Here is a 27,651-nt window from a genome sequence, read left to right on the forward strand (position 1 = left end):
TTGAATCTATAAATCAACCTGTAAATACAGTTTCTTACTATTTATGTAAACAGAGAAAAAAATTTATAGACTTACATCATCTGCTCCATCTACTTCTGGCAAATCTACATCCTCATCACCACCCATGTTGTTCATCATCTATTTGAAGTGTAAAAATTAGTTTTAAAAATAATGTTAAATTAAATCCTAATTATTAGGTTGCAAGCTCCAGAATTAACTTTCTGTAAGTCTGTTACAGATTTCCACCAATGAAATTTTAAAATTTAATGTTAAGTCCCTTTCTCTAGCAAAGGCAAATTATGCATAAAATTAGGAAAACTTGTGAGAAAATAAAACTAATTTGTCATTAAAAAATGAAGCTATTAAAATTAATCCAGCAAGTTCTTTATTTAAAACACCAAAATTCTGAATAGTTACCCCTGGAGATCAAGAATAAGACTAATTTGTAATTGTCAGCTTTTATATTTAAAGCTAAGTGGCACGTGTACTAAAGGAATTTCATTATATATTGTGAAAAACCAGTGTTTTAAAATAGGTCTTTTTAGTTTGTACAAAATGGTCTGATATTAAATTAATGACTAAACAGCATAAATAGGTAAAAATTCAGCAAAGTACATTTGGAAAACACCCTTGCGTATAATTAGGCCTTAGCATATGTTCATGACTTACTAATTTCACATTTATTGTTTCAGATCATTAAGTTATTAGAAATGTCAATTTACAATTTTCATGAAATCTTTGCATTATAGAAGTTCGACCTTTTTTTTTTTTTTTTTTTTTTTTGGTTTTTGGAGCAACATCCGTTTGATGCTCAGGGGTTACTCCTGGCTAAGCGCTCAGAAATTGCCCCTGGCTTGGGGGGACCATAAGGGACACCGGGGATTGAACCATGGTCCGTCCTATGCTAGCGCTCGCAAGGCAGACACCTTACCTCTAGCGCCACCTCGCCGGCCCCCAAAATAGATACTTCTAAAGGCACTACACTAAGTCAAATTTCATAACCTGCCAAATACAAATCTAGATGCCAAGAACATAAATGGAAAGATCAACAGAAGCTAAATGAGAACAGCTATATTCAAAGACCCTACTTAGGAAGTAAAAGTACAGAACAAAGAAATTAATTAATACGGAATCAGTGAGAACAACAGTCGTTTTCTTTCTTTCTTTTTTTTTTTAGAACAACAGTCTTAAGAACTTAACTTGTGGGTAGAGAGATAGCAAAAAGGTTAAGGTCCTTGCCCTGCATGTGGCTAACCCTGGTTCTATCCTTGGCACCACACAATTCCCCCCAGACACTGATGAGAATAAACCTGGAAAACTCGAGAGAATGGTTGAACATCAACAACTCCAAAGGGACAAGATGTAAATAAGCAAGCAGTGGCATACAAAGTAAAAATTCATTCCTATTGGGGCCGGAGAGATGGCACAGCGTTAAGGGCATTTGCCTTGCAAGCGACCGACCCAGGTTAGAATCCTGGCATCCCATATGGTCCCCCATGCCTGCCAGGAGCCATTTCTGAGCAGAGAGCCAGGAGTAACACTGAGTGCCACCGGGTATGGCCCCAAAACCACAAATACTAAAACAAAAATCTGGGATTCCATCCCAATACTCCATCTATAGTTCTCTAAAGAACCAGGAGTAAATCCTAATCACTGATAGTTGGGGAGTGGGGAGAGGAAGAAAGAGAGAAAGAGGGTGGAGGGAGGGAGGAAGTAGTAATTTGATCAGGGGCTGGAGTTATAGCACAGTGGTAAGGCACTTGCTTTGCATGTGGCCAACACTTAGACCCCGGTACAAATCCTGGCATCCCATATGGTTCCCTGAGCCTGCCAGGAATAGCCCAAGTGCCACCTGGTGTGACCCAAACCCCACAAAAAAGTAGTTTGATCAACTGAATTTTCAATTCATGCCTAGTAATATGGTTCAGTGGTGGCATACCTCCTATGCAAGTGCTAAGCACTGGTTCAATACTCAGCAATACCCATCCACCACCGAAATCAGTGAGAAAAGATATTTAGTTACCTCTTGAAATAACCTCAGGTAGATTTCTTTTCACCTAGAGGTTATCACTGAGCCATGGCAATATACATTTTTGGTTGACAGCTTGGGAAAAAATACTTAATTACCTTGACTCTGCTAAAACACCAATCTTGTTCACATTTCACCACGAATCTTTTAAGAAATTTTTCTTACTGAGCCACACCTGGTAGTGCTCAGGGGTCATTCTTGACTCTCAGGATTTACTCTTAGCAGTGTTGGAGGACCATATGGGATGTAGGGGATCAAACCTGGGTTGGCCCTGTCCAAGGCAAAAACACCCTAATCTAGCATTCAAGGGGACCAGGCTTTTACCATAATTGAGGGTTTTTTTGGTTTGTTTTTGGGGGTCACACCCGGCAGTGCTCAGGGGTTACTCCTGGCTCTCTGCTCAGAAATTGCTGCTGGCAGACTCGGGGGACCATATGGTATGCTGGGATTCAAACCACCGACATTCTGCATGCAAGGCAAACAAACACTTTACCTTAATGCTATCTATCCAGCCCCCCGTAATTGAGTTTAATATTGTAAAGTTTCTAAACGCAAGCCAATCACTATATTCATGCTAACAAAAATTTCCATCCCCAGGGTTGGAATAAAAGCAGCTAGGGGATGGCGAGACAGCTTAAAGGACTCTGGAATGCATGTTATGTACTGGGGAATACCAAGTTTGATCCATGGCAGCACATAGTCCCCCTTCAAAACACAAAGAGTAGCTCTAAGACCTGGTACTATCAGGTGTGATCCCATTCCTATGACAACACACAAGCACCAAATATTAAAAAACCCACACACACAAAAACAACCAACAAGCTACCTTGAATGAACTCACTGATTAATTTTTGTCTTTACATATCATTTAGAAGTGAACACTGCTAGGATGCAGCTCAATTGTAGAGAGCACATGCCTGAAATGCTGTGAGGCCCTGGCAAAACAAATAGCACACAGGCACACACACACAAGTCTATACAACCGTGAACTTTAATTTTTACAAACCATGTTAAATTTCATAATAAAATAATGATTTAGGAGTTCAAGGGAGCAGCAACATTCTAAATGAGACCCAAGTCATCATACAAGCAAATGGTGTCACAGAGTCACACCCTCAGCCCAAGTTCTTAATTGATTTTACTGAAAAATGGACAAAAGTGCAGCTACGCAGTTCTAGACACCACTAACACTGCTAAATGACACTTAGTGTATAGACAGGCTCAAAGGGAGATGAGAAATGCATTTAGAATACTTACCTCAGAGAAACGATCAAAATTAGACATGTCCTCATCTGAATCATCTTCCCAATCTTTCCAATTATTGAAGTCCACACTAAGCCAATTAAGCTAAAGCAATGAAAACATGATTAAGTCAACTTGTACTTATTGGCAGTCACCTATTACTTACATCTTAGAACGCCAGCTTAATACTCATCAGTAAAGCATGGAATTAGTATAACACACTGAAGAGTCAAGTCAAACCCAGGAATGATTTTAAAGAAAAAGCTACTTTGAGGTATAAAGACCCTTAAAGTAGAGGAACATGTATATTATCCTCAGAAAGAATGTGCACAAACATATATACCCTAATCTTTTTTCCTCCCTTCCAATTCGGGAGGGGGGGGAGTAGGGGTTACAAAGGCCAGAGAGATAGCACAGTGGTAGGTAGTTTGCACTGCATGCAGCAGACCCTGGGTGTGACTTCATTTGATTCCCGGCATCCCATATGGTCCCCCAGCCTGCCAGGGGCCATTTCTGAGTGCAGAGCCAGGAGTAACTCCTGAGCACCACTAGGTGTGACCCAAAACCCAATCAATCATTAAATAAAGTTGTTTGTTTGTTTTTTTAAATAGCTCCTAGAAGGCTTGGGGGACCATATGGAATGCCTGGGGATTGTGAAACCAGGTAGCTTGCATGCAAGGCAAATGCCCTACACTCTACCAGCTGTGCTACTGCTCCAGCCTTCTTCCAAATCATTTTGTATTTTCATTTCTTTCATTTTTCAGTTATAGTTGTTCATGAATGGGTTTCAGTCACACAATGTATAACACCCTTCATCAGTATACAATTCCCACCATCAATGCCCCAGTTACTCTCCCATGCTCTCTACTGCTTGCCTGTGGCAGACATTTTTCTGTGCTCCTTCCTTTATACACTGTGCAATATTTATACTGAAGGAGTATATGAATATCACTTAATCCCCTTTCAACATCCAGTTCTTGTCCAGAGCGATAATTTCCAAATATTATTTCTAGCGGTCCCTTGTCTGCCTTAACTGCACCACCCACTATATTCATTCCCCCCCCCCCCAACTATATTCTTACACAATAAACTTTTTTCTTATTACTTAAAAACATTAATCTTTGGGGCCGGGCGGTGGCGCTAAAGATAAGGTGCCTGCCTTGCCTGCGCTAACCTTGGACGGACCGCGGTTCGATCCCCCGGTGTCCCATATGGTCCCCCAAGCCAGGAGCAACTTCTGAGCACATAGCCAGGAGTAACCCCTGAGCATTATCGGGTGTGGCCCAAAAACCAAAAACCAAAAAAACAAAAAAAAACATTAATCTTCTTCTTTGTTTTTTTGGTCACACCCAGCAGCGCTCAAGGGTTACTCCTGGCTCTATGCTCAGAAATCACTCCTGGCAGGCTGGGGGACCATATGGGATGCCGGGATTCAAACCACCATCCTTCTGCATGCAAGGCAAACACTCTACCTCCATGCTATCTCTCCAGCCCCCCCAAAAAACGTTAATTTTCAAAACACACACAAACCTACCTTTGCTCTTTCTTTTGTTAACCTTGGCCATGACTGACCAGATTCTCCTTTTCGTAAACAACACAAAATTGACCTGTCTGTTCTTTTATGCTTGGAATCCTAAAAATAAAAGCATAACAATACATATTATTAGTTCTTTTTATTTCATCAAAGAAAAGTAGCTAGACTACTAAAAAAAATGGGGGAGGGGCCGAAGAGATAGCATGGAAGTAAAGCGTTTGTCTTGCATGCAGAAGGTCGATGGTTTGAATCCCAGCATCCCATGTGATCCCCAGCCTGCCAGGAGTGACTTCTAAGCATAGAGCCAGCTGCCGGGTGTGACCCAAAAGCAAAACAAAAAAAAAAAAGGGGAGGGGGGTGGGTTTTTTTTGGTTACACCGGCAGTGCTCAGGGGTTACTCCTGGCTCTGTACTCAGAAATCGCTCCTGGGGGGGCCAGCGAGGTGGCACTAGAGGTAAGGTGTCTGCCTTGCAAGCACTAGCCAAGGAAGGACCGCGGTTCAATCCCCCGGCATCCTATATGGTCCCCTCAAGCCAGGGGCAATTTCTGACCACTTAGCCAGGACTAACCCCTGAGCATCAAATGGGTGTGACCCGAAAAAAAAAAAAATCGCTCCTGGCAGGCACTGGGACCATATGGGATGCCAGGATTCAAACCATCATCCGTCCTGGATGGGCTGCTTGCAAGGCAAACGTCCTACAGCTGTGCTATCTCTGCGGACCCTAAACTACGAAAATATTTACGAACTATAAAACTAAGGGAAATAAATCTTCCTAGTATATTCTTTGTTTGTTTTTGGACCACACCTGGCAGCACTCAGGGGTTACTTAATTCTGGCAGGCACTGGGGACCATATGGGACACCGGGAATTGAACTTGGATCTGTCCTGGGTCGGCCACATGCAAGGCAAATGCCGTACCACTGTGGTATCTCTCTGAGCCCTAGACTCTATGTATCTGGCATATTCCTCCTGCCACTGAGGTATACTCCTATACCAAGATTCTAATATTTTGAAAAGACAAGCCTCCAGAGCACTACATTCTAAGTTCTAACAGAGACAGTAAAGATATAATTAGCGCTTACTCCTAATGAATATTTAAAAGCATGACCTTTTCTTCATAACTTAAATAGGGTTATTAAAGCATTGGGACTACTTACATTTGGGTCAATACAGTGAAAAAGATCAATTTCATTTAAATGTTTAAAATTATCACTTCCTCCAAGACAGCTATAAGGGAGAGGAGAATAAAGAGTGAGTTTCTTCAAAATAAAATTTATGGACACAGAAAACAAACTGGTTACTTGATTATCTGAATTAAACTTTAAAAAGTCACTTACCTGAATGTAAGTTTAGATTTTTCAAAATTTACATTAACATCTTTACTGTCTTCAACGCAAAATTCAATGAAGACATAGTCTCTTCGATCGTACCATTTTGCAGAAGCAGGCTGCCTACAAACAAAAATAAACCAAGTTGTAATTCATGAACTATCTTAAAACCTCTGGAGTGCAGTATGTAACATTTCTCTATTTTATTAGAGCATTATTTTAAGGGAATATATTAAGATTTTAAATGGGGAGCCGGAGAGATAGCACAGCAGTTGGGCATTTGCCTTGAATGCAGCAGATTGGTTTGAACGATGGTTCGAATCCCAACATCTCATATGGTCTGCCATGTTTGCCAGGAGCCATTTCTGAGTGCAGTGCCAGGAGGAACCCCTGTGTGTTGCTGGGTGTGACCCAATTCAGCCCAAAAAAAGGAAAAAAAAAAAAAAAAGAATTTATTGGATCCTTTTAATCTAATAGCTGCATTTGGGGGGGGGGGAAATCACATCCACAGTGCTCAGTCAGGGGTTACTTCTGGCAGGTTCAGGGGGACCGTATGGGATGCCGGGATTCGAACCACTGCCCTTTAGCATGCAAGGCAAATGTCCTATCTCTATGCTATCATAGAACCGTTAAAATCAAAAGAATTGATTGCAGAGACAGCATGAAGGTTTGCCCTGCATGCAGAAGGACGGTAGTTCGGGGCCGGTGAGGTGGCGCTAGAGGTAAGGTGTCTGCCTTGCAAGCGCTAGCCAAGGAAGGACCGCGTTTCGATCCCACGGCTTCCCATATGGTTCCCCCAAGCCAGGGGCAATTTCTGAGCGCTTAGCCAGGAGTAACCCCTGAGCATCAAATGGGTGTGGCCAAAACAAAAAACAAAAATAAATAAATAAAAAGGACAGTGGTTCAAATCCCATTTGATCCCCCAAGCCTGCCAGGCGCGATTTCTGCGTGTAGAGCCAGAAGTAACCTGTGAGCGCTGCCGGGTCTAACCACCCCGCCCAAATTTCATTGCACAGTAGATACATGTAGCTGTATCCGTGCTTTAGATAAATGCTTTTTAATAGTGGCTAACTTTGATTTGAATCTTCCCCATCTCATATCATGCATGGTTTCCCAACCACCAGCAGTGATCCATAAGCACACACGGCTGGGTATGTACCTGAGCCCCCGAAGATCAAAAGTAGGGTTGGATAGATTGTATAGTAGATAGGCCATTTGCCTTATTAGCAGTCAGTTCGGACTTGATAGCTTGCATCCAAGCTCTTGTGCCTGGAGAGGGTGCTCTGAAAAGGACTGGGGAGGGCAGAGTGGAATGTTCCTGGGGTCTGATCCCGATAGAGTATGGTCTTCTAAGCACCAACTGATGTGGTCCCACCCCTCAATAACTGATAAAAAAAATTAGAGGAGTTGTGAGAAAATTTGCAAAGTATGGAAAAACGATAGTATTTTTTATTATAAAGTTCTCTTCTCAGGGGATGGTACAGTGGGTAAGGTGCTTGTCTTGCATGAGAATGAACAGGTTTGATCCCTTATGGTCCCCCAAGCACTACCTACTGTGCTATGGCTCCAGCCCCCACACTCTGGAATTTATCCTGGTAGGGTTTAAGGATCCATATGTGATGCTGGGGATCAAATGAGGTTATCGCTCCAGCCCTCTCCCCAATTAAAGGCTTTTTACTCATATTTTACCCTGTACAGGCATTCAATGACTAATAGAGGATACTGTGTTGTTTATATGGATGGTGGGCACCTGGGCAGTGCTTTTGGAAACAATTTATATTTTGGATAAAGCTGGGGCTGGCTACACACAAACCAAGTGTCTTAATGCTTAACCCCAGTTATTTGCAATATTTAGATGCATTATTCAAGACAAATATGTTTAGCTATACAAATTCCTAGGCAATCTCTTCCTTTTTCTGACTCTGAAACCACACTCATTAACATCAGCTGAGGTGCTGGTTATCAAACCAGGCCTCCCACATTTGACCCAAAAACAAATAACAGCCCAAGGCTAAAGAGATAGTGAGGAGGGTTCTTGGCTTGGGTTTAATCCCCAGTACCACATATGGTTCACCACTGAACTGTTGCAATTACTTCTTTAAAAGTATGCAAACAAGGGGCTGGAGAGATGGCATGGAGGTAAGGCATCTATCTGCCTTGCATGCAGAGGGACAGTGGTTCGAATCCTGGTATCCCATATGGTACCCGAGCCTGCCAGGAACAACTTCTGAGCGTAGAGCCAGGAATGGCTCAAAAGCCAAAAGCCAAAAAACCAAAAAAAAAAAAAAAAAAAAGTATGCAAACAACACTGAACTTCAGGTACTGAGAACTGAACTGTCAAACTCATAGAGCAAGGCCAAGTTGCTGGGAGTATCCTTGGGATTCTCCCATCCCAGCATCATTTCTTCTTCCCCAGATAATCTAAAAATAGCATAGCTGTTTGTGGTCACACCCAACAGTTCTGGGGATCAAACCTGAACCTCATGCATGCAAAGCTTGCACAAGTACTAAGCTCTCTGCTCTCTCCTGTTCACAAGGAGAGCTGTCAATTTAAAGCATATCTTCTACATGAGACAACCTCAAAGTTAAACAGAAATTCTAAGTGTTTTTTGGGTCACACCCAGTGGCACTCAGGGGTTACCCCTGATTGAGCTCAGAAATCGCTCCTGGCAGACAAGAGGGACCATATGGGATGGCAGGAGTCAAACCACCGTCTGTCCTGGGTCTACTGCGTGCAAGGCAAATGTCCTACTGCTGTGCTATCTCTTCAGCCCCAGGAATTCTAAATTTGAGGGCCAGAGAAAAAGGCATCTGCCTTCCAGGCAGAAGGACAGTGGTTCGAATCCTGGCATCCCATATGGTTCCCTGTGCCTGCCAGGGGTGATTTCTAAGAGTAGAGCCAGGAGTAAGCCCTGAGTGTTGCCTGGTGTGACCCAAAAACAAAACAACAACAACAACATAAGAAAATTCTTTTTTTTTTTTTTTTTTTTGGTTTTTGGGCCACACCAGGTAGTGCTCAGGGGTTACTCCTGGCTGTCTGCTCAGAAATAGCTCCTGGCAGGCACGGGGGACCATATGGGACACCGGGATTCGAACCAACCACCTTTGGTCCTGGATCGGCTGCTTGCAAGGCAAACGCCTCCGGGCCCAAATTCTTTTTTTTTTTAACAAAAGAAAATTCTAAATTTGAAAATACCATTTAGGAAATCAGAGATAGGACAGGAGTTAAAGTGCTTGCTTTGCATGAGTTAAAGTTCAATCCCCCCCCCCCCGCAAAAAAGTTCAAACCCAAGTACCCTAGTGGCACCCCAGCATCACTGGGTGTGGCCAACACCATCCACCACAATATAATTTACTAGACCCAAAAAATAGAAAAAATTGGAGGCTAGGCTAGGCAGTTGCCTTGCAAGCAGCTAGCCCCAGTTCAATCCCTGGCACCACAGATATAGTCTCTTTAAACCAAGCATCACCCTGAAGTGTGGTTCAACCCTCCATTTCCCCAAAGTGATCCTTTAGTAAAGAGCCAGAGGTAAGCCCTGAGCTCTGGGGGTATGTCCCTAAAACAGATATATAGCCTGTATAAATACATATGTGGGCTGACTTGAAGGAGCCCATGAGTACTTCCACATATGTTCAAAAAATTAGAGCAAATAAAAAACAGCTTCTACTTGGCACATGCTATGGAACCAGGCACTAAATTTAGCCTCATACTTTAGCCACTGAACCATTTCCCATCCCTGGTTAATTAAAAGCTATAGGTTCAGGCCGGAGAGATAGCATGGAGGTAAAGCATTTGCCTTGCATGCAGAAGGATGGTGGTTTGAATCCCGGCATCCCATATGGTCCCCTGAGCCTGCCAGGTGTGACCAAAAACAAACTAACAAAAAACTTATAGGTTCATAGATTCTCAAATTTAAGTTACCAAACTAGTCACATACTATGCCCTTTTATGCCTTAAAAGGCTTTTGATTTTGTTTTTGGCTGCACTGAGTGGTATGCTCAAGAGACCACTCCTGGTGATGGTGGAGGCTGGGTTCGGCATGTGAAAGATAAACTCTGTGTACCTGCTGTATTATCTCTCTGGCCCCAGCTTTAGGGTGTTGTGTAGATTTATTTGAACAGACGAAAATAAGATGTGCCACAATCTAGGGTGCACACAGCTTACTCTTGGCAGGGCCGGAGGAACCATATGAGGTTGCCAATGAAAGAACATGGGTCAGTCCAGTGTATGGCAAATACTCAACCCCTTGTACTTACTGCTCTCAGCCCCACGACAGGTTAAAGACAAAGGTAGCATCAGGAAGAACAGAAAAATAACAAATTTATTCAGATACACAGAATATTGAAACTCTCAAATATAAGCACCACCAGGAGTAATTCCTGAGTGCATAGTAAAGAGTAACGCTGAGCATCACTGGGTGTGCCCCCCAAAATAAGAGGGTGGGAGAAAAGAAGAACGGTAGACCTATGTGGTGTACCCCAAGACCCACCCATATCTGGGAGGAGTTTTGGGAACCGGATAATAGGTGTAACTACCTGCAAGACCTCCCATTTCTGGGAGGGGTCTGGAAAAGGATAGATAAACCTCTGAGCCAGGGGATTCGGGCGTGGTGCCCCTTTTGCCGTTTCTCTCTTGGCCCGGCTTGGCTTCCTGGCTTTTGGATCTTTGGGCCGCATGGAGCCCAAAGGGAAGATGGCTAACAGGAGATAAGATGCAGGGCTAGCAAAATATAGCTGAATGCTTAAAAGGTTGACATAGGCCACACACCTGTGGTGGCTAGGGCATAAATAAAGATGATTCTTCCTGAAGGCTGCGTGTGAGTGAGTGATTTCACCTGGGCCTGGAACTCGCCGGCTGCATGGAGGTTGCAGAGCCATGTGGGCTGGATGGTATCCTCCACCATCCAGCCTCATCGTTAATTATTTAATGCAACAGACCTACAGACTAGGCCTTTCCAGGTATTAAGGTGCTTGCCTTGGCTGCCAACCCTGGTTTGAATCCGCAGTACTAAGCAATGCCCTGAGGTATTGGAGCAGAGCACACTGTTCATTGCTGGCTGTGTTCCAACCAAAAATTAAAAGATAATCACACATAGGGCCCGGAGAGCACAGCGGCGTTTGCCTTGCAAGCAGCCGATCCAGGACCTAAGATAGTTGGTTCGAATTCTGGTGTCCCACATGGTCCCCAGTGCCTGCCAGGAGCTATTTCTGAGCGGATACCCAGGAGTAACCCCTGAGCATTGCTGGGTGTGGCCCAAAAACCAAAACCAAAAACAAAAAAAAATCACACATAAAACCTAACTTGGGGGCTGGGTAGGTGGCGCTGGAGGTAAGGTGTCTGCCTTGCAAGCGCTAGCCAAGGAAGGACCGCGGTTCGATCCCCCAGCGTCCCATATGGTCCCCCCAAGCCAGGGGCGATTTCTGAGCACATAGCCAGGAGTAACCCCTGAGCGTCAACGGGTGTGGCCCAAAAAAAAAAAAACCTAACTTGATGCAATGGCATAATCTATAGAAATCTTAATTCCTGGGGCCGGGCTGTGGCGCTGGAGGTAAGGTGCCTGCTGGAGGTAAGGTGCCTGCCTTACCTGCGCTAGCCTAGGAGACGGACCGCGGTTCGATCCCCCGGCGTCCCATATGGTCCCCCAAGCCAGGAGCGACTTCTGAGCGTATAGCCAGGAGTAACCCCTGAGCGTTACCGGGTGTGGCCCAAAAACCAAAAAAAAAAAAAAAAAAAAAAAAAAAAAGAAATCTTAATTCCTAACTTACAGGAAATATTAAGAAAAGAAAAGAAAGAGATACAGAAACAAACAAAAAATTATGGTCACATCCAGCTATGTTCAAGGCTTATTCCTGGCTCTGAGCTCAGAGATCAAACCTGGGTGGGCCATGTGCAAAGCACACACTACAGAATCATTCCCCCTGGGGCTGGCGAGGTGGCGCTAGAGGTAAGGTGTCTGCCTTATAAGCTCTAGCCAAGGAAGGACCTCAGCATCCCATATGGTCCCCCCCAAGCCAGGGGCAATTTCTGAGCACTTAGCCAGGAGTAACCCCTGAGCATCAAACGGGTGTGGCCTGGGGAAAAAAAAACCAGAATCATTCCCACAAACTTTCTTTTTGTTGCTTTGTTTTTGAGCTATACCCCACAATGTTCGGGGCTTCCTCCAGGTTCAGCACTCAGGAGATCATATTGGATGTTGGGGATCAAACCCAGGTTGGCCACGTGCAAGGCAAGCAAGTGCCTTACCTGCTGTACTATCTCTCTGGCCCCTCCCCAAACTTTCTTAAATGTCTAACATGGTTGAGCAAGAGTACAGCTAAATGGCCTGTGTTCCCCAAGACCACAATTATCCTATGAACAGAAATTCATTCCCTGAGCATTAAACCTTGTAAAAGAGGATTCTAACAAGATCCTACCATTGCTGAGATGACAAGTAGCTATGAATCAGAAACTTGAAACCTTTTACCAGCATGGGATGATGTTGGTGTCAAAGCTCTGGTCTTCATCTCCTGACTAGTGAGGAGAAATGTTTATAAACTACCCAGTCTCGCGGGTCAGAAGGATTGGCGCAAGTGGTAGGGCATCTGCCTTGCATGCACTAACCTAGGACAGACCATAGCAGTTCGATCCTTGGCATCCTATATAGTCCCCTAAGCCAGGAGCAATTTCTGAGCACATAATCAGGAATAACTCCTGAGCGTCACTGGATGTGGCCCCAAAACAAAAATCCAATCTCAGGACTGGAGCCAAAGCATATCAGGTAGGGTGTTTTTGCCTTGCAAACAATCTAGATTTGATCTCCATCATTCTATATGATCTCCGGAGCACGCCTGGAGTCATTTTTGAGCAGAGCCAGGAATAACTGGAGTGCCCCTAGGTGTGGTCCAAAAACCAAAACTAACAATCAATAAAAGCTACACAGACTGAGGCCCAGAGAGATAGCACAGCGGCATTTGCCTTGCAAGCAGCCGATCCAGGACCAAAGGTGGTTGGTCCGAATCCCAGTGTCCCATATGGTCCCCCGTGCCTGCCAGGAGCTATTTCTGAGCAGACAGCCAGGAGTAACCCCTGAACATCGCCGGATGTGGCCCAAAGACCAAAGACCAAAAAAAAAAAGCTACCCAGACTGGCATTTTGTTACAGCAGCCCAACCTAGCAGAAACAGTCATTTGCCAAGAAAAATCTCCCATTTATCATAAATTTTTTTAAAATTAAATCACTGTGGGGGCCGGGAAGGTGGCGCTAGAGGTAAGGTGTCTGCCTCGCAAGTGCTAACGTAGGATGGACCACGGTTCGATCCCCCGGCGTCCCATATGGTCCCCCCCAAGCCAGGGGGGATTTCTGAGCACATAGCCAGGAGTAACCCCTGAGTGTCCAACGGGTGTGGCCCAAAAACCAAAAAAAAAAAAAATTTAAATCACTGTGAATCACAAAGTTTCAGGAGTTCATAGTTCTAACACCAATTCATTCACCAGTATCCACTATCCTCCACACCAAGGTTCCCAGTTCCAGCCTACTCCCCAGCCTGAGGCACTTTTATCCTTTCCTACTGTTCTGGTGTTTCCTTCACTAGCAATTCTTTTGATAGTTTAAAGCTAAAAAATAAAGAACATGGGGCTGGAGAGATAGCATGGAGGTAAGGCAGGTAAGGCATTTGCCTTGCATGCAGAAGGATGGTGCTTTGAATCCTGGCGTCCCATATGGTCCCCCGAGCCTGCCAGGAGCAATTTCTGAGCATAGAGCCAAGAGTAACCCCTGAGTGCTGCCGGGTGTAACCCCAAAACAAACTAACAAATAATAAATAAATAGCTAGATCACCCATGTCCCTGGAGACAATGAGTCTGCTTTATTCAATTCAGTGTAAGGTCAAATAACACATTAATTGCAGCCATCATCCCTGTAAAATATTTAGAAATTCATACACAAACACAACTCAATGTTTTTTCCTAATGTAAAAATTACTACCGTAATTTTATTTTTGACTGTTGTGCTATCTCTCCAGCCCCTGGAGGGGATCTTTGTTCAATCTCTGGTACTGCATGGTTCCCGGCTCCAAAAATCCCACAATCCCAGAGCAATGAGCTGGAAGTCTTGTGAATAATTGTGGTTGCACCCACTTTTGGAAGGAAAAAGAAAAATCTCAAGGGAGGAAATTCATTAACAATAAAATTATGACATCTAACTACTATTTAAAATAATTTCTTTTGGGGACACACAAATGATATGCTCATGGGTTACTCCTGAAACACTTTGGGGACCATATAGAATAATGGGGACTGAGCCTGTACTAGCACCCTGGCCTTGATTTTTAAAAAATTTGTCATTGGGATGGAGAAATAGCACAGTGGTAGGGCATTTGCCTTGGATGCGGCTGACGAGGATGGACTTGGATTCCATCCCCTGCATCCCATGTGGTCCCCCCAAGCCTGCCAGGAGAGATTTCTGAGTGCAAAGCCAGGAGTAACCCCTGAGCGCCACTGGGTATGGCCCAAAACCAAAAAGTGTTGTTTTTGGAGCTTACAATAGCATAATGGTTTCTCATGGACATAATTCCAACATCATACCCATTTCCCTCAACCCAAGAAGTCTACCCATTTGCTCCATCGTGCTACCTTTGTTTGTTGGTTTGTTTGTTTTGGCCACACCTGGCAGCACTCAGGTTACTCCTGGCAGGCTCAGGGACCATATGGCATGCCCAGAGTCGAACCGAGCCCATCCAGGGCTGGCCAACTGTAAGGCAAATGCCCTACCAGGTGCTAGTGCTCCAGCCCACCTTTTTATATTTGTTGCCATCTTACTCTGTATCTCTTTTTGTTTGTTTGTTTTTGGGCCATACCCAGTGATGCTCAGGGGTTACTCCTAGATATGAGCTCAGAAACTGCTCCTGGCTAGGGGTAGGGGGACCATATGGGATGCTGGGGGTTTGAACCGAGGTCCATCCTAGGCTGGCAGATGCCTTACTGCTCCCTAGCTGGCCCCATCTCTCTTCAGCTTTTTTAAATTGGGGGTTAGAAGGTTGGGCCACATTTAACAGTGCTCAGAGGCTATTCCTGCTGGGAATGGAACTAGTCAGCTTAAGTAAACACCTGCAAAGCAAGTATATGCTTGCCTCCTGTCTGTCTATCTACTATCTTTCTGGGCACATGACACTATTCTTTTTTTTTGGGGGGGGGGGGTGTTTGGTCACACCCAGCAGCACTTGGGTTACTCCTGGCTCTATGCTCAGAAATTGCTCCTAGCAGGCTCGCAGGATCAATATGGGATGCCAGGATTTGAACCACGGTCCTTCTTCATGCAAGGCAAATGCCCTTCCTCCACACTATCTTTCCGGCTAGTGACACTATTCCTTACCATCTTTGTTAGGAGTTACCACTGAAGTTGCTATGGACAGTGTTCCTGCATGCAAAGAATGCCCCTATATTCCTGATCCAAGTTCGTTTACTTTTTGAATGTTAAGACATGTGTACATACTATACATTAAACATACACATGGTGCCTCATACACACACACACAAAAAAAGCTTGACCCCTACCATTGAGCTAAATTCTCAGACTATATATAATATAATATAATATAATATAATATAATATAATATAATATAATATAATATAATATAATATAATATAATATAATATACTGAAAGGGATGGCTCAAGAGTTCTAGTGTCTGGCCCAAAAATCAAACAGGGCTAAAGAGATAGCATGGAGGTAAGGCGTTTGCCTTGCATGCAAAAGAACAGTGGTTTGAATCCTGGCATCTCATATGGTTCCCCGTGCCTGTTAGGAGCGATTTTTGAGCACAGGGCCCAGAATAACCCTTAAGCACTGCCAGGTATGACCCAAACAAAGAGTTCTAATGGGAAACGTAGTGCTGAAGATATAAACCAGGCCTCTGTGATGAAAAGCATGCAATCAGGGCCCGGAGAGATAGCACAGCGGCGTTTGCCTTGCAAGCAGCCGATCCAGGACCAAAGGTGGTTGGTTTGAATCCCGGTGTCCCATATGGTCCCCCGTGCCTGCCAGGAGCTATTTCTGAGCAGACAGCCAGGAGTAACCCCTGAGCACCGCTGGGTGTGGCCCAAAAAAAAAAAAAAAAAAAAAAAAGCATGCAATCAGCCCATCAAACGATCTCTCCAGTCCAAGTGTATTCTTAATGGAACCTAATATTTATACAAATTTAAAACATTACTTTGGAGTCAGAGTGATAGCACAGCAGGTAGGGTGTTTGCTGACCCTGGTTCGACCCTGTATCCCTATAGTCTCCCAACCTGCCAGAAGTGATTCCTGAGGGCAGTCAGGAGCAACCCCTGAGCACAGTCAAGTGTGGCCCAAAAACCAAAAAGAAATACAGATTACTGGGCCCGGAGAGATAGCACAGCGGTGTTTGCCTTGCAAGCAGCCGATCCAGGACCAAAGGTGGTTGGTTCGAATCCCGGTGTCCCATATGGTCCCCCGTGCCTGCCAGGAGCTATTTCTGAGCAGACAGCCAGGAGTAACTCCTGAGCACCGCCGGGTGTGGCCCAAAAACCGGAAAAAAAATAAAATAAAATAAAAGAAATACAGATTACTTTGATATAAAGATAAAACATGAATCAAAAGCCTAAGTATTAGGGACACAACATGTAATGCATGGAGGACCATGTCTCAACAGAATTAGAAATGGTTGCACATTGTTATGATTTCCCCTTTGGCTCCAATAGTATCCCGTTTACTGTTCTTTTTGCATATGCACATTAAAATGGGAAAATTTTAGATATAAGGAGTTACTATCCAGTAGGGATGGGAACTCCAAACTTTTTGTTAGAGAAGGACCTTCTACCCTGAACATTTGCCACAGTGATTTGACTTTAGGCTTTAGTCTCTTGGACATCAGCTGATCACCCCTGAACCTTGGGACTCATTTTTGGATCTGGCACAGTTCTCTGTACCCACACCAGGAACAGACATTTTACCAGGACAGGCCCTGGAATTGTCTTGGCAGCGTATATGCCCCAGGGTGGGCTCATACACCACCCTGAAGATGCCTTGGGATTCAGCAATTTACTTTCAGAATGATTTCCCTGCCGAGCTACCTAATGGTGAGATGATACCAGGAGACACTTCAAGACACCCTGACCTCAACATAGGATCTGTGCAAACACCAAGATCTCTATCTACTGAAGCCTGACTGCGACAACCATGATTGAGAACCTTTCCTGGAACCATAAAGAGTCTGGGGTTAGACAAATTAATATACCTGGAACCTATAGTTTGGTCTTATAGCAGGATGCTTTGTGGACAGGGATAACCCCTTTTTAGGCCAACACTATTTTTCATTTGTCTCAACTTTTGCTGCACCTATACAAACTGCCACCCCCTTTTCTTAGAACTTTAAAATGAAAATTACTTTGTATTACCTCATACTTCTGCCATTTTTCTATAAAATTTAAAATAAAGGGAGCTAGGGCGGGAGCAGTGGCACGGAGCGGTAAGGAGTCTGCCTGCACCTAGGTTCAATCCCCTGGCTAAGCTGGCACAGACAGGTCAGACACTTTACTGCTTGCGCCACTGCTCAGGCCCCAGGAGCTCCTTTTCAAGGAAACCAAAGCTATTTAGACTAAGCCCTGTTGCAGATAACATACTGTAGATATCCCCTTCCCTCTAGCTTTAGAATCATTTTATAAGTGGGGCCAGAGAAACTCAACAGTGGATAGAACATGCTCCACACCTGATCAATGTTTGACTCCCAAGTGTAAAATCAGGAGTAAACTCTAAGTATCAGTGTATGGCTAAATACCTTAAGAACTAAAACATTATAAGTCAAAGGGAGAGAGAGATGCAGAACATTCTCACTTATCTATGGGTTTTAAGAAAAATAAGTCATTTTTGCAACAATCCTGAGACAATGAGAGGAGGGCTGGAACTTCCAGCTCACTTCATGAAGCTCACCACAAAGAGTGGTGAGTGCAGTTATAGAAATAACTACACTGAGAACTACCATAACCATGTGAATGAATGAGGGAACTGGAAAGCCTGTCTAGAGTACAGGTGGGGGTGGGGTGGGATGGAGGGAGAGTTGGGACATTGGTGGTGGGAATGTTGCACTGGTGAAGGGGGGTGTTCTTTACATGACTGAAACCTAATCACAATCATATTTGTAATCAAGATGCTTAAATAAAGGTATCATAAAAATAGAGAAAAAAAAAGAACTAAAACATTAGGGCTGGAGAGATAGCATAGAGATAAAGCATTTGCCTTGCATGTACAAGGGCGGTGGTTCAAATCCCAGCATCCTATAAGGTCGGTCCCCGGAGCCTGCCAGGAGCGATTTCTGAGCACATAGCCAGGAATAACCTAATCACCAGGTGAGGTCCAAAAACAAAACAACCTCCCTCCCCAAAAAGATGTTGTCCCGGGCCCGGAGAGATAGCACAGCGGTGTTTGCCTTGCAAGCAGCCGATCCAGGACCAAAGGTGGTTGGTTCGAATCCCGCTGTCCCATATGGTCCCCCGTGCCTGCCAGGAGCTATTTCTGAGCAGACAGCCAGGAGTAACCCCTGAGCAATGCCGGGTGTGGCCCAAAAACCAAAAAAAAAAAAAAAGATGTCGTCCCAAGACAGTTCACAGGGGCCGGAAATATGGCATGGTGGTAAGGCATTTGCCTTGCATGCAGAAGGACGGTGGTTCGAACCCCGGCATCCCATATAGTCCCCCGAGCCTGCCAGGAGCGATTTCTGAGCGTAGAGCCAGGAGGAAACCCTGAGCACTGCTGGATGTGACCCAAACCCCCCACCCCCCAAAAGTTCACAGGTCCAGGGGCACATGTTAAGCATGTGATAGCCCTGAAAACAGCTGCCTGAGAGAAAACAGCTCTCTGAGAGAGACCAACAGGCATAGCCCCCCAAACTATTTTAAAAGGTAGTATAAAATATGAAGTACTTATTTAAAAAAATTAAGTTTACCAACTTATTCATGAAACTTGTTTCAATTAGCTCCAAGGTTATAGAAATAATATTCCTGCTAAAAGTAGAAAACCCTAGGGCGGAAGAGATAGCACAGTGATAGGACGTTTGCCCTGCACACAACAGACCCAGGAAAAAAAGAAAACCCCTTATTTATAGATTAAGCAGTTTTCCCTAAAATTATCAAAGTCCCGGGGCTAGAATGATAGCACAGCGGTAAGATGTCTTGCACATGGCCAACCCAGGTTGAATCCCTGGCATCCCATATGATCGATCCCCTGAGCCTATAGGAGTAATCCCTGAGCAACTGTAGAGTGTGGCCCAAAAGACCAAAAAATCAAAGTCCCATGTAGAACGGTGTAAATTCTCATACAATCTTTGCTCAGAGAAAGCTAAGATAAACTTCCCATATTTTCAGATCTTTTTTTTTTTTTGGTTTTTGGGCCACACCCGGCGATGCTCAGAGGTTACTCCTGGCTGTCTGCTCAGAAATAGCTCCTGGCAGGCACGGGGGACCATATGGGACACCGGGATTCGAACCAAGCACCTTTGGTCCTGGATCGGCTGTTTGCAAGGCAAACGCCGCTGTGCTATCTCTCCGGGCCCATATTTTCAGATCTTATGTCAACTACTATAAAACTTTTTTGCGGGGCCAGGAAGGTGGTACTAGAGGTAAGGTATCTGCCTTGCAAGCGGTTCGATCCCCGGCGTCCCATGTGGTCCCCCCAACCCAGGAGCGATTTCTGAGCGCATAGCCAGAAGTAACCCCTGAGAGTCAAAAGGGTGTGGCCCAAAAACAAAACAAAACAAAAATGGGGTGGGGGCACACTCTATGGTCAGGGGACTACATGTAATACCAGGGACTACCTGACTTCAACCTCGAGCATTCCATATGCTCAAGCACTGCCAGTAGTGATCCCTGAGTAATGCTGGGGTGCCCCTCTCCAGATGCTATAAATGCACAATTACATCATCGAGACTCAACTTATGCACCATGGTGCACCAGAATAAATTTACAGAGGCACCATGGGATATTTTATTTGCATTTTTTGGGTTACATATATGCTTTCTTACTGCGCCACGTCTCTGGCCTACCACAGTGCATATTTAATGTGAGCAACTCAGTGATGCTCAACTTTGGTTAAGACTAGATAGTCCAGTTTCAAAGTTTACATCCCTTTCCAATAGTAATCTATACAAAGCAGAGCTTTGTAGGTACCTTGTATGTTATGCCTCATCAACAAAATCAATGAAGAAACTGGGGCTGGCGTGGTGGCGCTAGAAGAGGTTAGGGTCTGCCTTGCCAACGCTAGACTAGGACTGACCGCAGTTTGATTCCCCAGCGTCCCATATGGTCCCCCAAGCCAGGAGCAACTTCTGAGTGCATAGCCAGGAGTAACCCGAGAGGTTCCGGGTGTGGCCCAAAAACCAAAAAAAAAAAAAAAAAAAAATCAATGAACTATTAAAAAAAAGTATCCAATGTGATATAAAGGTATATATAGTGCCCCCCAGAAATGCACAATTCAGTGTAATGTGTTAATCAGTAAAATGTGGTCATATTTATTTATTTGTTTGTTTTGGTTTTTGGGCCACACCCAGCGGTGCTCAGGGGTGACTCCTGGCTGTCTGCTCAGAAATAGCTCCTGGCAGGCACGGGGGACCATACCGGGATTTGAACCAACCACCTTAGGTCCTAGATCGGCTGCTTGCAAGGCAAACACCAGGCTCTCTGGGCCTGGTCATATTTATTTTAATTGGGGCTGGATAAGCATCTTAGGTTATAGCAGGTAAGCTAAAAATCTAACCCGAGTTCAATTCCTGGCACCGTTTTGCTTTTCGTTTTTCACACCCAGTGGTGCTCAGGGATGCTGCTCTGCAGTTAGCAATCATGCATGGCAAGTTTGCGGAATCATATGGAATGTCAAAAATTGAACCCTGGGCCCGGAGAGATAGCACAGCGGTGTTTGCCTTGCAAGCAGCCGATCCAGGACCAAAGGTGGTTGGTTTGAATCCCGGTGTCCCATATGGTCCCCCGTGCCTGCCAGGAGCTATTTCTGAGCAGACAGCCAGGAGTAACCCCTGAGCACTACCGGGTGTGGCCCAGAAAACCAAAAAACAAAACAAAACAAAACAAAACAAAAACAAAAACAAAAATTGAACCCAAGTCAACCATATGCAAGATTCTCTACCTGCCTACCCTACTCCCTCCAGCATTCTATGGTTCCCTAAACCCTGCCAGAAGTGATCCTGGAGTAGAGCTACAAATAAACTGTAAGAGCCATCAAGTATTTCCTCAAAATACAAAATAAAAATTTCTTGTTTCTTTTGGCTTTTTAGGCTAAGCTAAGTGGTGCTAGGGAATCAGCTGGGCCACCATTAAGTGACTTGGAGCTGGAGCAAATACAGAGAGCACTTGCCTCACACACAGCTGAGCTGGGTTCAAATTCTAGTATCCTATAAGGTCCTCCACAAGGGAAGGAGAGAGAGAAAAGACAAGTCAAGAAAATGAACCACTGGGGCTAGAAATAGTAGTACAGCCAGAGGGCCTTTGCCTTGCATGTGTATAACCTGGGTTGATCCCCAGCATCTAATATTGCCTACCCTCAGGAGATTCCTGAGTTCAGAGCCAGGGGGAACCTCTGAGCTTTACCAAGTGTGGGGGGAAAAAAAGAAAAAAAAAAAACTTCCTTAAAAGCCATTTTATTTTTGATTTTTGGGCCACACCCAGTGACACTCAGGGGTTACTCCTGGCTATGGAATTGCTTAGAAATCACTCCCAGGGGCCGGAGCTGTTAGGCAGGGCGTAGGGGCCTTGCTCGAGGACTTGTTCGATTTTCCTTCATCTCATATGGTCCCCCCAAGTCAGGAGTATTTTCTGAGCATATAGCCAAGAGTGTTACTGGGTGTGGCCCAAAAACAAACAAACAAACAAACAAAAAGAAATGACTCCTAGCTTGGGGGACACCGGGATCGAACCCAGGTCCGTCCTGGGTCAGCTGCATAGAAGGCAAACACTTGACTGCTGCGCCATCACTCGGACCCCAAACAATGTACTGGCACATCACACAGTTCTGAGCATTGCCAGGAATGATTCCTGAGCATAAAGCCAGAAGTTGTAAGCAAGGTCAGGTAAACACCAGTCTCTGGCAAAATAAAAAAACAAGACAAGTGCCCTATCTGCTATACTATCCCCTGTAACTTTTCATTTGGGGGTGCTTGCTTTTCAAGCCCATGTTCTCTTGCACACATATCTCACTTGTCTTTTTTTTTTTTTTTATGGGAGGGTCAATTCCGGTGGAGCTCAGGGTTACTCCTGGCTCTGCATTCAGAAATTGTTCCTGGCAGGCACGGGGACCATATGGGATGCCCGGATTCGAACCACCATCCATGCTAGTTTGACTGCTTACAAGGCAAACTCCCTACTGTTGTGCTATCTTTCTGGCTCTGTCTGTAAATTGCTTTGCTGGCCTATTTCCACTCTGGAATGTCATATGTTCTGTCTCATATATGTAATTCTTCCTCTCCCCTCACATCTTTCTTGGTTTTTTGGGCTGCACCAGGTGACGCCGGTATTCTGAAAGCATAGAAGTAATGTCTCGGGGCCGGAGAGATAGCATGGAGGTAAGGCGTTTGCTTTTCACGCAGAAGGTCATCAGTTCGAATCCCGGTGTCCCATATGGTCCCCCGTGCCTGCCAGGAGCAATTTCTGAGAATGGAGCCAGGAGTAACCCCTGAGCACTGCTGGGTGTAACCCAAAAACCACACACACACACACACACACACACACACACACACACACACACACACACACACACACACACACACACACACAAAAAGAAGTAATGTCTTGGGCTAGAGCAGTGGTGCGCACGCTAGCCTAGGATGGACCGCGGTTCTATCCCCCAGCGTCCCATATGGTCCCCCAAGCCAGGAGCAACCCAAGCGTCACCGAGTGTGACCCAAAAACCCAAAAAAAAAAAAAAAAAAAGGAAGTAATGTCTCAATTTATAGTCACTACTCATCAATTCAGTAAAAATATCCTATGTGGGGCCAGAGACAGTGACCAGCCCAGTTTTAATCCCTGGTATCCCACATGGTCATTTCCTCTCTCACCCCAGTGCTATGCAAAGCCAGGAGAAACACCTATTGCTGGGTGTGACCCCAAAATTAAAAATGCACAGAGGGCTAGAACAATAGTTGATCACACAGTTGATCCAGGTTTGTTTGATACCTGGCATCCCATACGGTCCCCCACCTGACTGGAGTAATTTCTGAGCAAAGCCAGGAGTAACAACACGAGTGACACCGAGTGTTTTGGCCCAAAACAAAAACTTTACAATAAAAAAAAAAATCTATCTTGGGATAGGAGAGAGAGCACAGCGGTAGGGCGTTTGTTTGCCTTGCATTCGGCAGATCCAGGATGGACCTGGGTTCATCCCTGGTGTTCTATATGGTCCCCCAAGCCAGGAGCGATTTCTGAGCTTAGAGCCAGAAGTAACCTGAGCGTCAGCAGGTGTGACCCAAAAAACAACAACAACAAAAAAGTTTGGTTTTGAGCCATTCCTGCTAGTAGTCAGGATATACTCCTGAATACTCAGGAATTACGACTGGTCACTGGGATTAAACTTGTTGGCTGGGAACAAGGCAAGCGCCTTAACCAATATAAAATCTCTCTGGCCCATCAGATAAAGTATGAGATTTAAATCTTAAGAATTTTAAATTTAGGTTGATACTACAAAGGCACTTTTTCCCGGGATGGGGGGGGGAATCAGTAACCATGTAATAGAACTTCTAGGATCTTATCACAAAATAATATAGTTTTCAAAAATTTAAAACTGAGAAACAGAATTAAACATGAAAATCTTAATTACTAATACATATTGAACTGAAAGCCAACAGATTTAACTTCCAGTTTCTACTGCCTTCTAGTTAAAGTCTAACTAAGCATAGAAAAAAGAAAAAAAGCAAATCCAGTTGCCAGGTTACAGTGGTTAGGAAATCAACACAGAACAAAGGCCATCATTGGTTATACTTCCTTAACCATAGATCATATTATAATTGGTTTCGGGACCAAGGATACAAGATTTATTTGATCCTTAAACATCAAGCGATGAAATGGTAAGGCGCTTGCCTTGTACCAGTAAACCCTGAAACCCCGTATGAAGCCCCCAGCCCAAGAAAGCAGTCAGGAGTAAGTCCTGAGCATTTTCCGGTGATATTCCCTCCCACTCCCAGTACGGAATAAAACCAGTAGAAATTTACCTACAGAGGGGCTGGAATTCCAGTACAGGGGTAGGGCATTTGCCTTGCATCCTGCTGACCTGGGACAGACCCGGGTTCAATCCCTGGCAACCCATAAGATCCACTGAGCCTGCCAGAAACAATTTCTGAGTGCAAAAACATGTGTGCACCCCCCCAAAAATATACCTACAGAAATACTGCCAAGAGCACAAACAAGAACAAACTCAAAAGTCTTGATGATATTCGGTGGAAGTCTCCACATTTGTAGGGTGCATGCAAGGCATGTAATCCTGAATATAGAGTAACCAACACCCTGAACAGCACCAGGTTTAGCCCAAAGCAAAGTAAAACGTTTATAGTAGACCAACAAAATGAACTCAGCAAGTTTCTTTAAAGGATTGGATAGCCCATTAAATGATTTTTTCCCCTCCACTCAAACAAACCACTTATAACATGCATCTTGTACAATAAAGTCATAAACTTAATTAAAAGCTCCTACAGGGGCCTTAGGGCATTTGCCTTGCACGTGGCCAACAAGGTTTCCATCTCCAACATCCCATATGGTCTCCTCCAGGAGTGATCCATGAGCAGCTCCAGGTGTGGCTGCCCCCACAAAAAAACAAACAAAAAATCCTACAAATTTTGAAAGATGGCATATATGGATCATTTAAGGTCTAGATTTATTGTTTACTCACTGAAAAACTTAGCTATTTTATATGATCTCCATAAAGTTGTTCCATGTCTAACTTTTTTGGGCTACCTGGGATAGAACCCAGAGCCTCACAGAAGGGAGGCATGAACTTTACCTCAGGAATTAAATGGCAACCCTCACTTCATTTGGCAATGCTTGGCTAACAGACTGGTAGTTTTACCTTAAATTCGTTTTCTCGCTAGTTCCAAAGACAGATGTAAAAGAGGAAAAAAAAAAAAAAAGGCAACATCAAAACCTATCAGGATACCGCTTATTTTTTGTAGCTGGGGAAATTCCAATTTCTAACGACCTCTTTACAGTAACACGTACATGCCTTCTCCGGGGTTTGTTCACTGTGTACTTGGATTTCTAGCCAGAAATACTTACCGCCAACCCGCCAACTATCACTTCAACGAGTGAACTCTTGAAAATGCCTTTCTTAGAAAAAAATAAAGGTGATTCCCTCCCGCACTGCTCTCCCACTACAAAACTACTTTTAAGATGCGTTTAGGACCAAAATCTCAAACCCTAAAGTTCTTGAGGGGGGAAAATAGAAAAGATTCATTGTGAGCACAAGAGATAGTGCTAACAAATCTTGGTTTTGCTTTTTTTTTTTTTTTTTTGGAGGCGCCAGAAATCGCTCCTGGTAGGCTGGGGGGGTGGGGGGACGACCATATGGGATGCCGGGGTTCAAACCACCGTCCTTGCGCATGCAAGGCAAATAAATGCCTTACCTCCGTGCTATCTCTCCGGCCCCGGTTTTGCCTTTTTTTTTTTTTTAATAAAGAAAAATAAATTCTCTTCGGATCATTATAAATCTTTTTTTTTTTTTGTGGTTTTCGGGTCACACCCGGCAGTGCTCAGGGGTTTTTCCTGGCTCCAGGCTCAGAAATTGCTCCCGGCAGGCACGGGGGACCCTATGGGACGCCGGGATTCGAACCGATGACCTTCTGCATGAAAGGTAAACGCCTTACCTCCATGCTATCTCTCCGGCCCCGGATCATTATAAATCTTGCTAAAAAAAGAAAAAAAAATCTGTGCAGTACATGGATTTGAAAAGTCCCTGTGAGTCAGTCAGTCGTTTAGGAGGCCCACCCCGGAGTCGCGGGAAACTGGGGACACAGAATGTCCCCCAGAAAACGCGTGCACGACTTACTGACTTCCCTCCCTCCCTGGCCGGACCCGCTCAGGCTCAGCACGCGGGGCGGGCCCGGGACGGGACGCAGATCATTGCACAGCAAGCAGCGCGCGGGGATCCCTTCGTTGTGCCCCGAGATCCATCCAGCACCTACCGCATGAGCGAAGCGCATCCAGGGCAACGCGGCTCGGGCGGCCTAGCAGGACCTACCTGTGTCTGTGTGTCGCTCCAAGGCCGCGTGGTGCCGCTGAGCTCCGGCCCCAACACCAACACCACCAACCACTACCACCTCCGTAACAGGTGCCCTTGGCCTTAGCGGGCCGGGCCGGGCGCCCCCACCCCGCCCCAGCCCGAGGCAAGGCCGCGGCGGCGGGAAGGTCCCGAGGCGCCCGAGCGGGACTTCCGGTCGGCCCGAGGAGGCCGAGCGAGGGGCGCTTTCGGGGGCTGGGCGCAGCGAGGATGGGGGGGGCGTAAAGAGAGGGTGACCCGCCAACGGAAACCGGAACCGGGCTCCCCCCACTTCAGGCGGCCGCGGGAAAGCGAAGACCCCCCCTGGGGGGCCCGAGGCGAGAGGTGGGGGGGCTTCCGGGCGGCCGCGGCCTCCCCAGCCCGAGGGGCGACGCGACCTTCCTCTCTCTCCTCAGCGCGGGCGGGCGGGAGTCGCACGCACTCACTCACATGGCGGACGGGGCAGGGCAGGCGCGAGCGAACGGGTGGGCGGGCCTCTGCGGCGGCGGCGGCGGCTGAGGAGACTCCCGGACGGCCTGTTCCCTCAGGTGCTGGTGGTGGCGGCGGCGTTCGCTCCCGATCGCGGCCTCGGCTGCGTTTCCCGCTGGCGGCGACGGCGCGACCTGGCTCCCCCACAATGCACCGCGCGCCCGCTGCTCCAGCTGCTCCAGCTGCTGCTGCTGCTCCTCCGGCCGCGGAGCGCAGGGAAGTGAAGCAGGCCGAGCAGCGCGAGCGAGGACGGAGCACGAGCGAACGCACGAGCGAACGTACGTACGTACGTGCGTGCGTGCCTGCGTAAGAGCGAATCGTGAGTGGCGAGGCCGAGGCCGAGGCCGGGCGGCGGCTGGTGACGCAGCAAAATGCGGCGCCGCCGCTGCGCGTGCGCACTCCTTGTTTTCGGGCTCCGGCGCGGCTTTCTAGAGAGCTCGACGGAAGGGGCGGGGTTTCGCCGAGCTGGCCACGCCCTCCGCCCCCTCTTTCAAGGCCGGGCGCCTCGTTGCCGCCTCTTTTCCCGCGCTCCCCGCTCGCCTCGCCTCACAAGGCCGTTGGCCGCCTCGCAACCGCCACGGCGCGCGCGTGTGCCCGGGGCCGTCTCCCCTCCCGCCCCCCCAGAAACGGCTGGGCAGGCCGAGGGAGCTGGTGGGGTGATGGTGGTGGTGGTGGGAGATTAGGTTACCCTGAGGAAAAGTTGGGCAGACGTGAGGAGAAAGAATGGAGGGCCAGGGTCCCCTTCGCCATTTTGGGAAAGGTTGGGGACACACACACACACCCCGGGGTCCC

General features: G+C 46.0%; 1 protein-coding gene across 2 annotated transcripts in view; it reads right to left on the bottom strand.

Moving 5' to 3' along the window:
• PTGES3 (prostaglandin E synthase 3) overlaps nt 1-26,864 on the bottom strand; it is a 29,746-nt gene extending 2,882 nt beyond the window's left edge. Inside the window, exons 1-6 of one of the 2 annotated variants that reach the window (XR_007500281.1) lie at nt 26,821-26,864; nt 6,144-6,257; nt 5,964-6,033; nt 4,806-4,904; nt 3,287-3,376; nt 76-138 (exon numbers count right to left, since the gene is read on the bottom strand). Coding sequence is in view for 1 of the 2 variants with exons in the window: in XM_049784092.1 (XP_049640049.1) it covers nt 76-138; nt 3,287-3,376; nt 4,806-4,904; nt 5,964-6,033; nt 6,144-6,257; nt 26,821-26,822 (438 nt within the window). In the remaining variant the exon portion in view is untranslated. The remainder of the gene's footprint in view (nt 1-75; nt 139-3,286; nt 3,377-4,805; nt 4,905-5,963; nt 6,034-6,143; nt 6,258-26,820) is intronic. The other variant, XM_049784092.1, reaches the window with a different exon arrangement.
• Between the last annotated feature and the right edge of the window lie 787 nt (nt 26,865-27,651).

The sequence above is a fragment of the Suncus etruscus genome, chromosome 11, assembly GCF_024139225.1.
Source record: "Suncus etruscus isolate mSunEtr1 chromosome 11, mSunEtr1.pri.cur, whole genome shotgun sequence".
Classification (NCBI taxonomy): Eukaryota; Metazoa; Chordata; class Mammalia; order Eulipotyphla; family Soricidae; genus Suncus; species Suncus etruscus.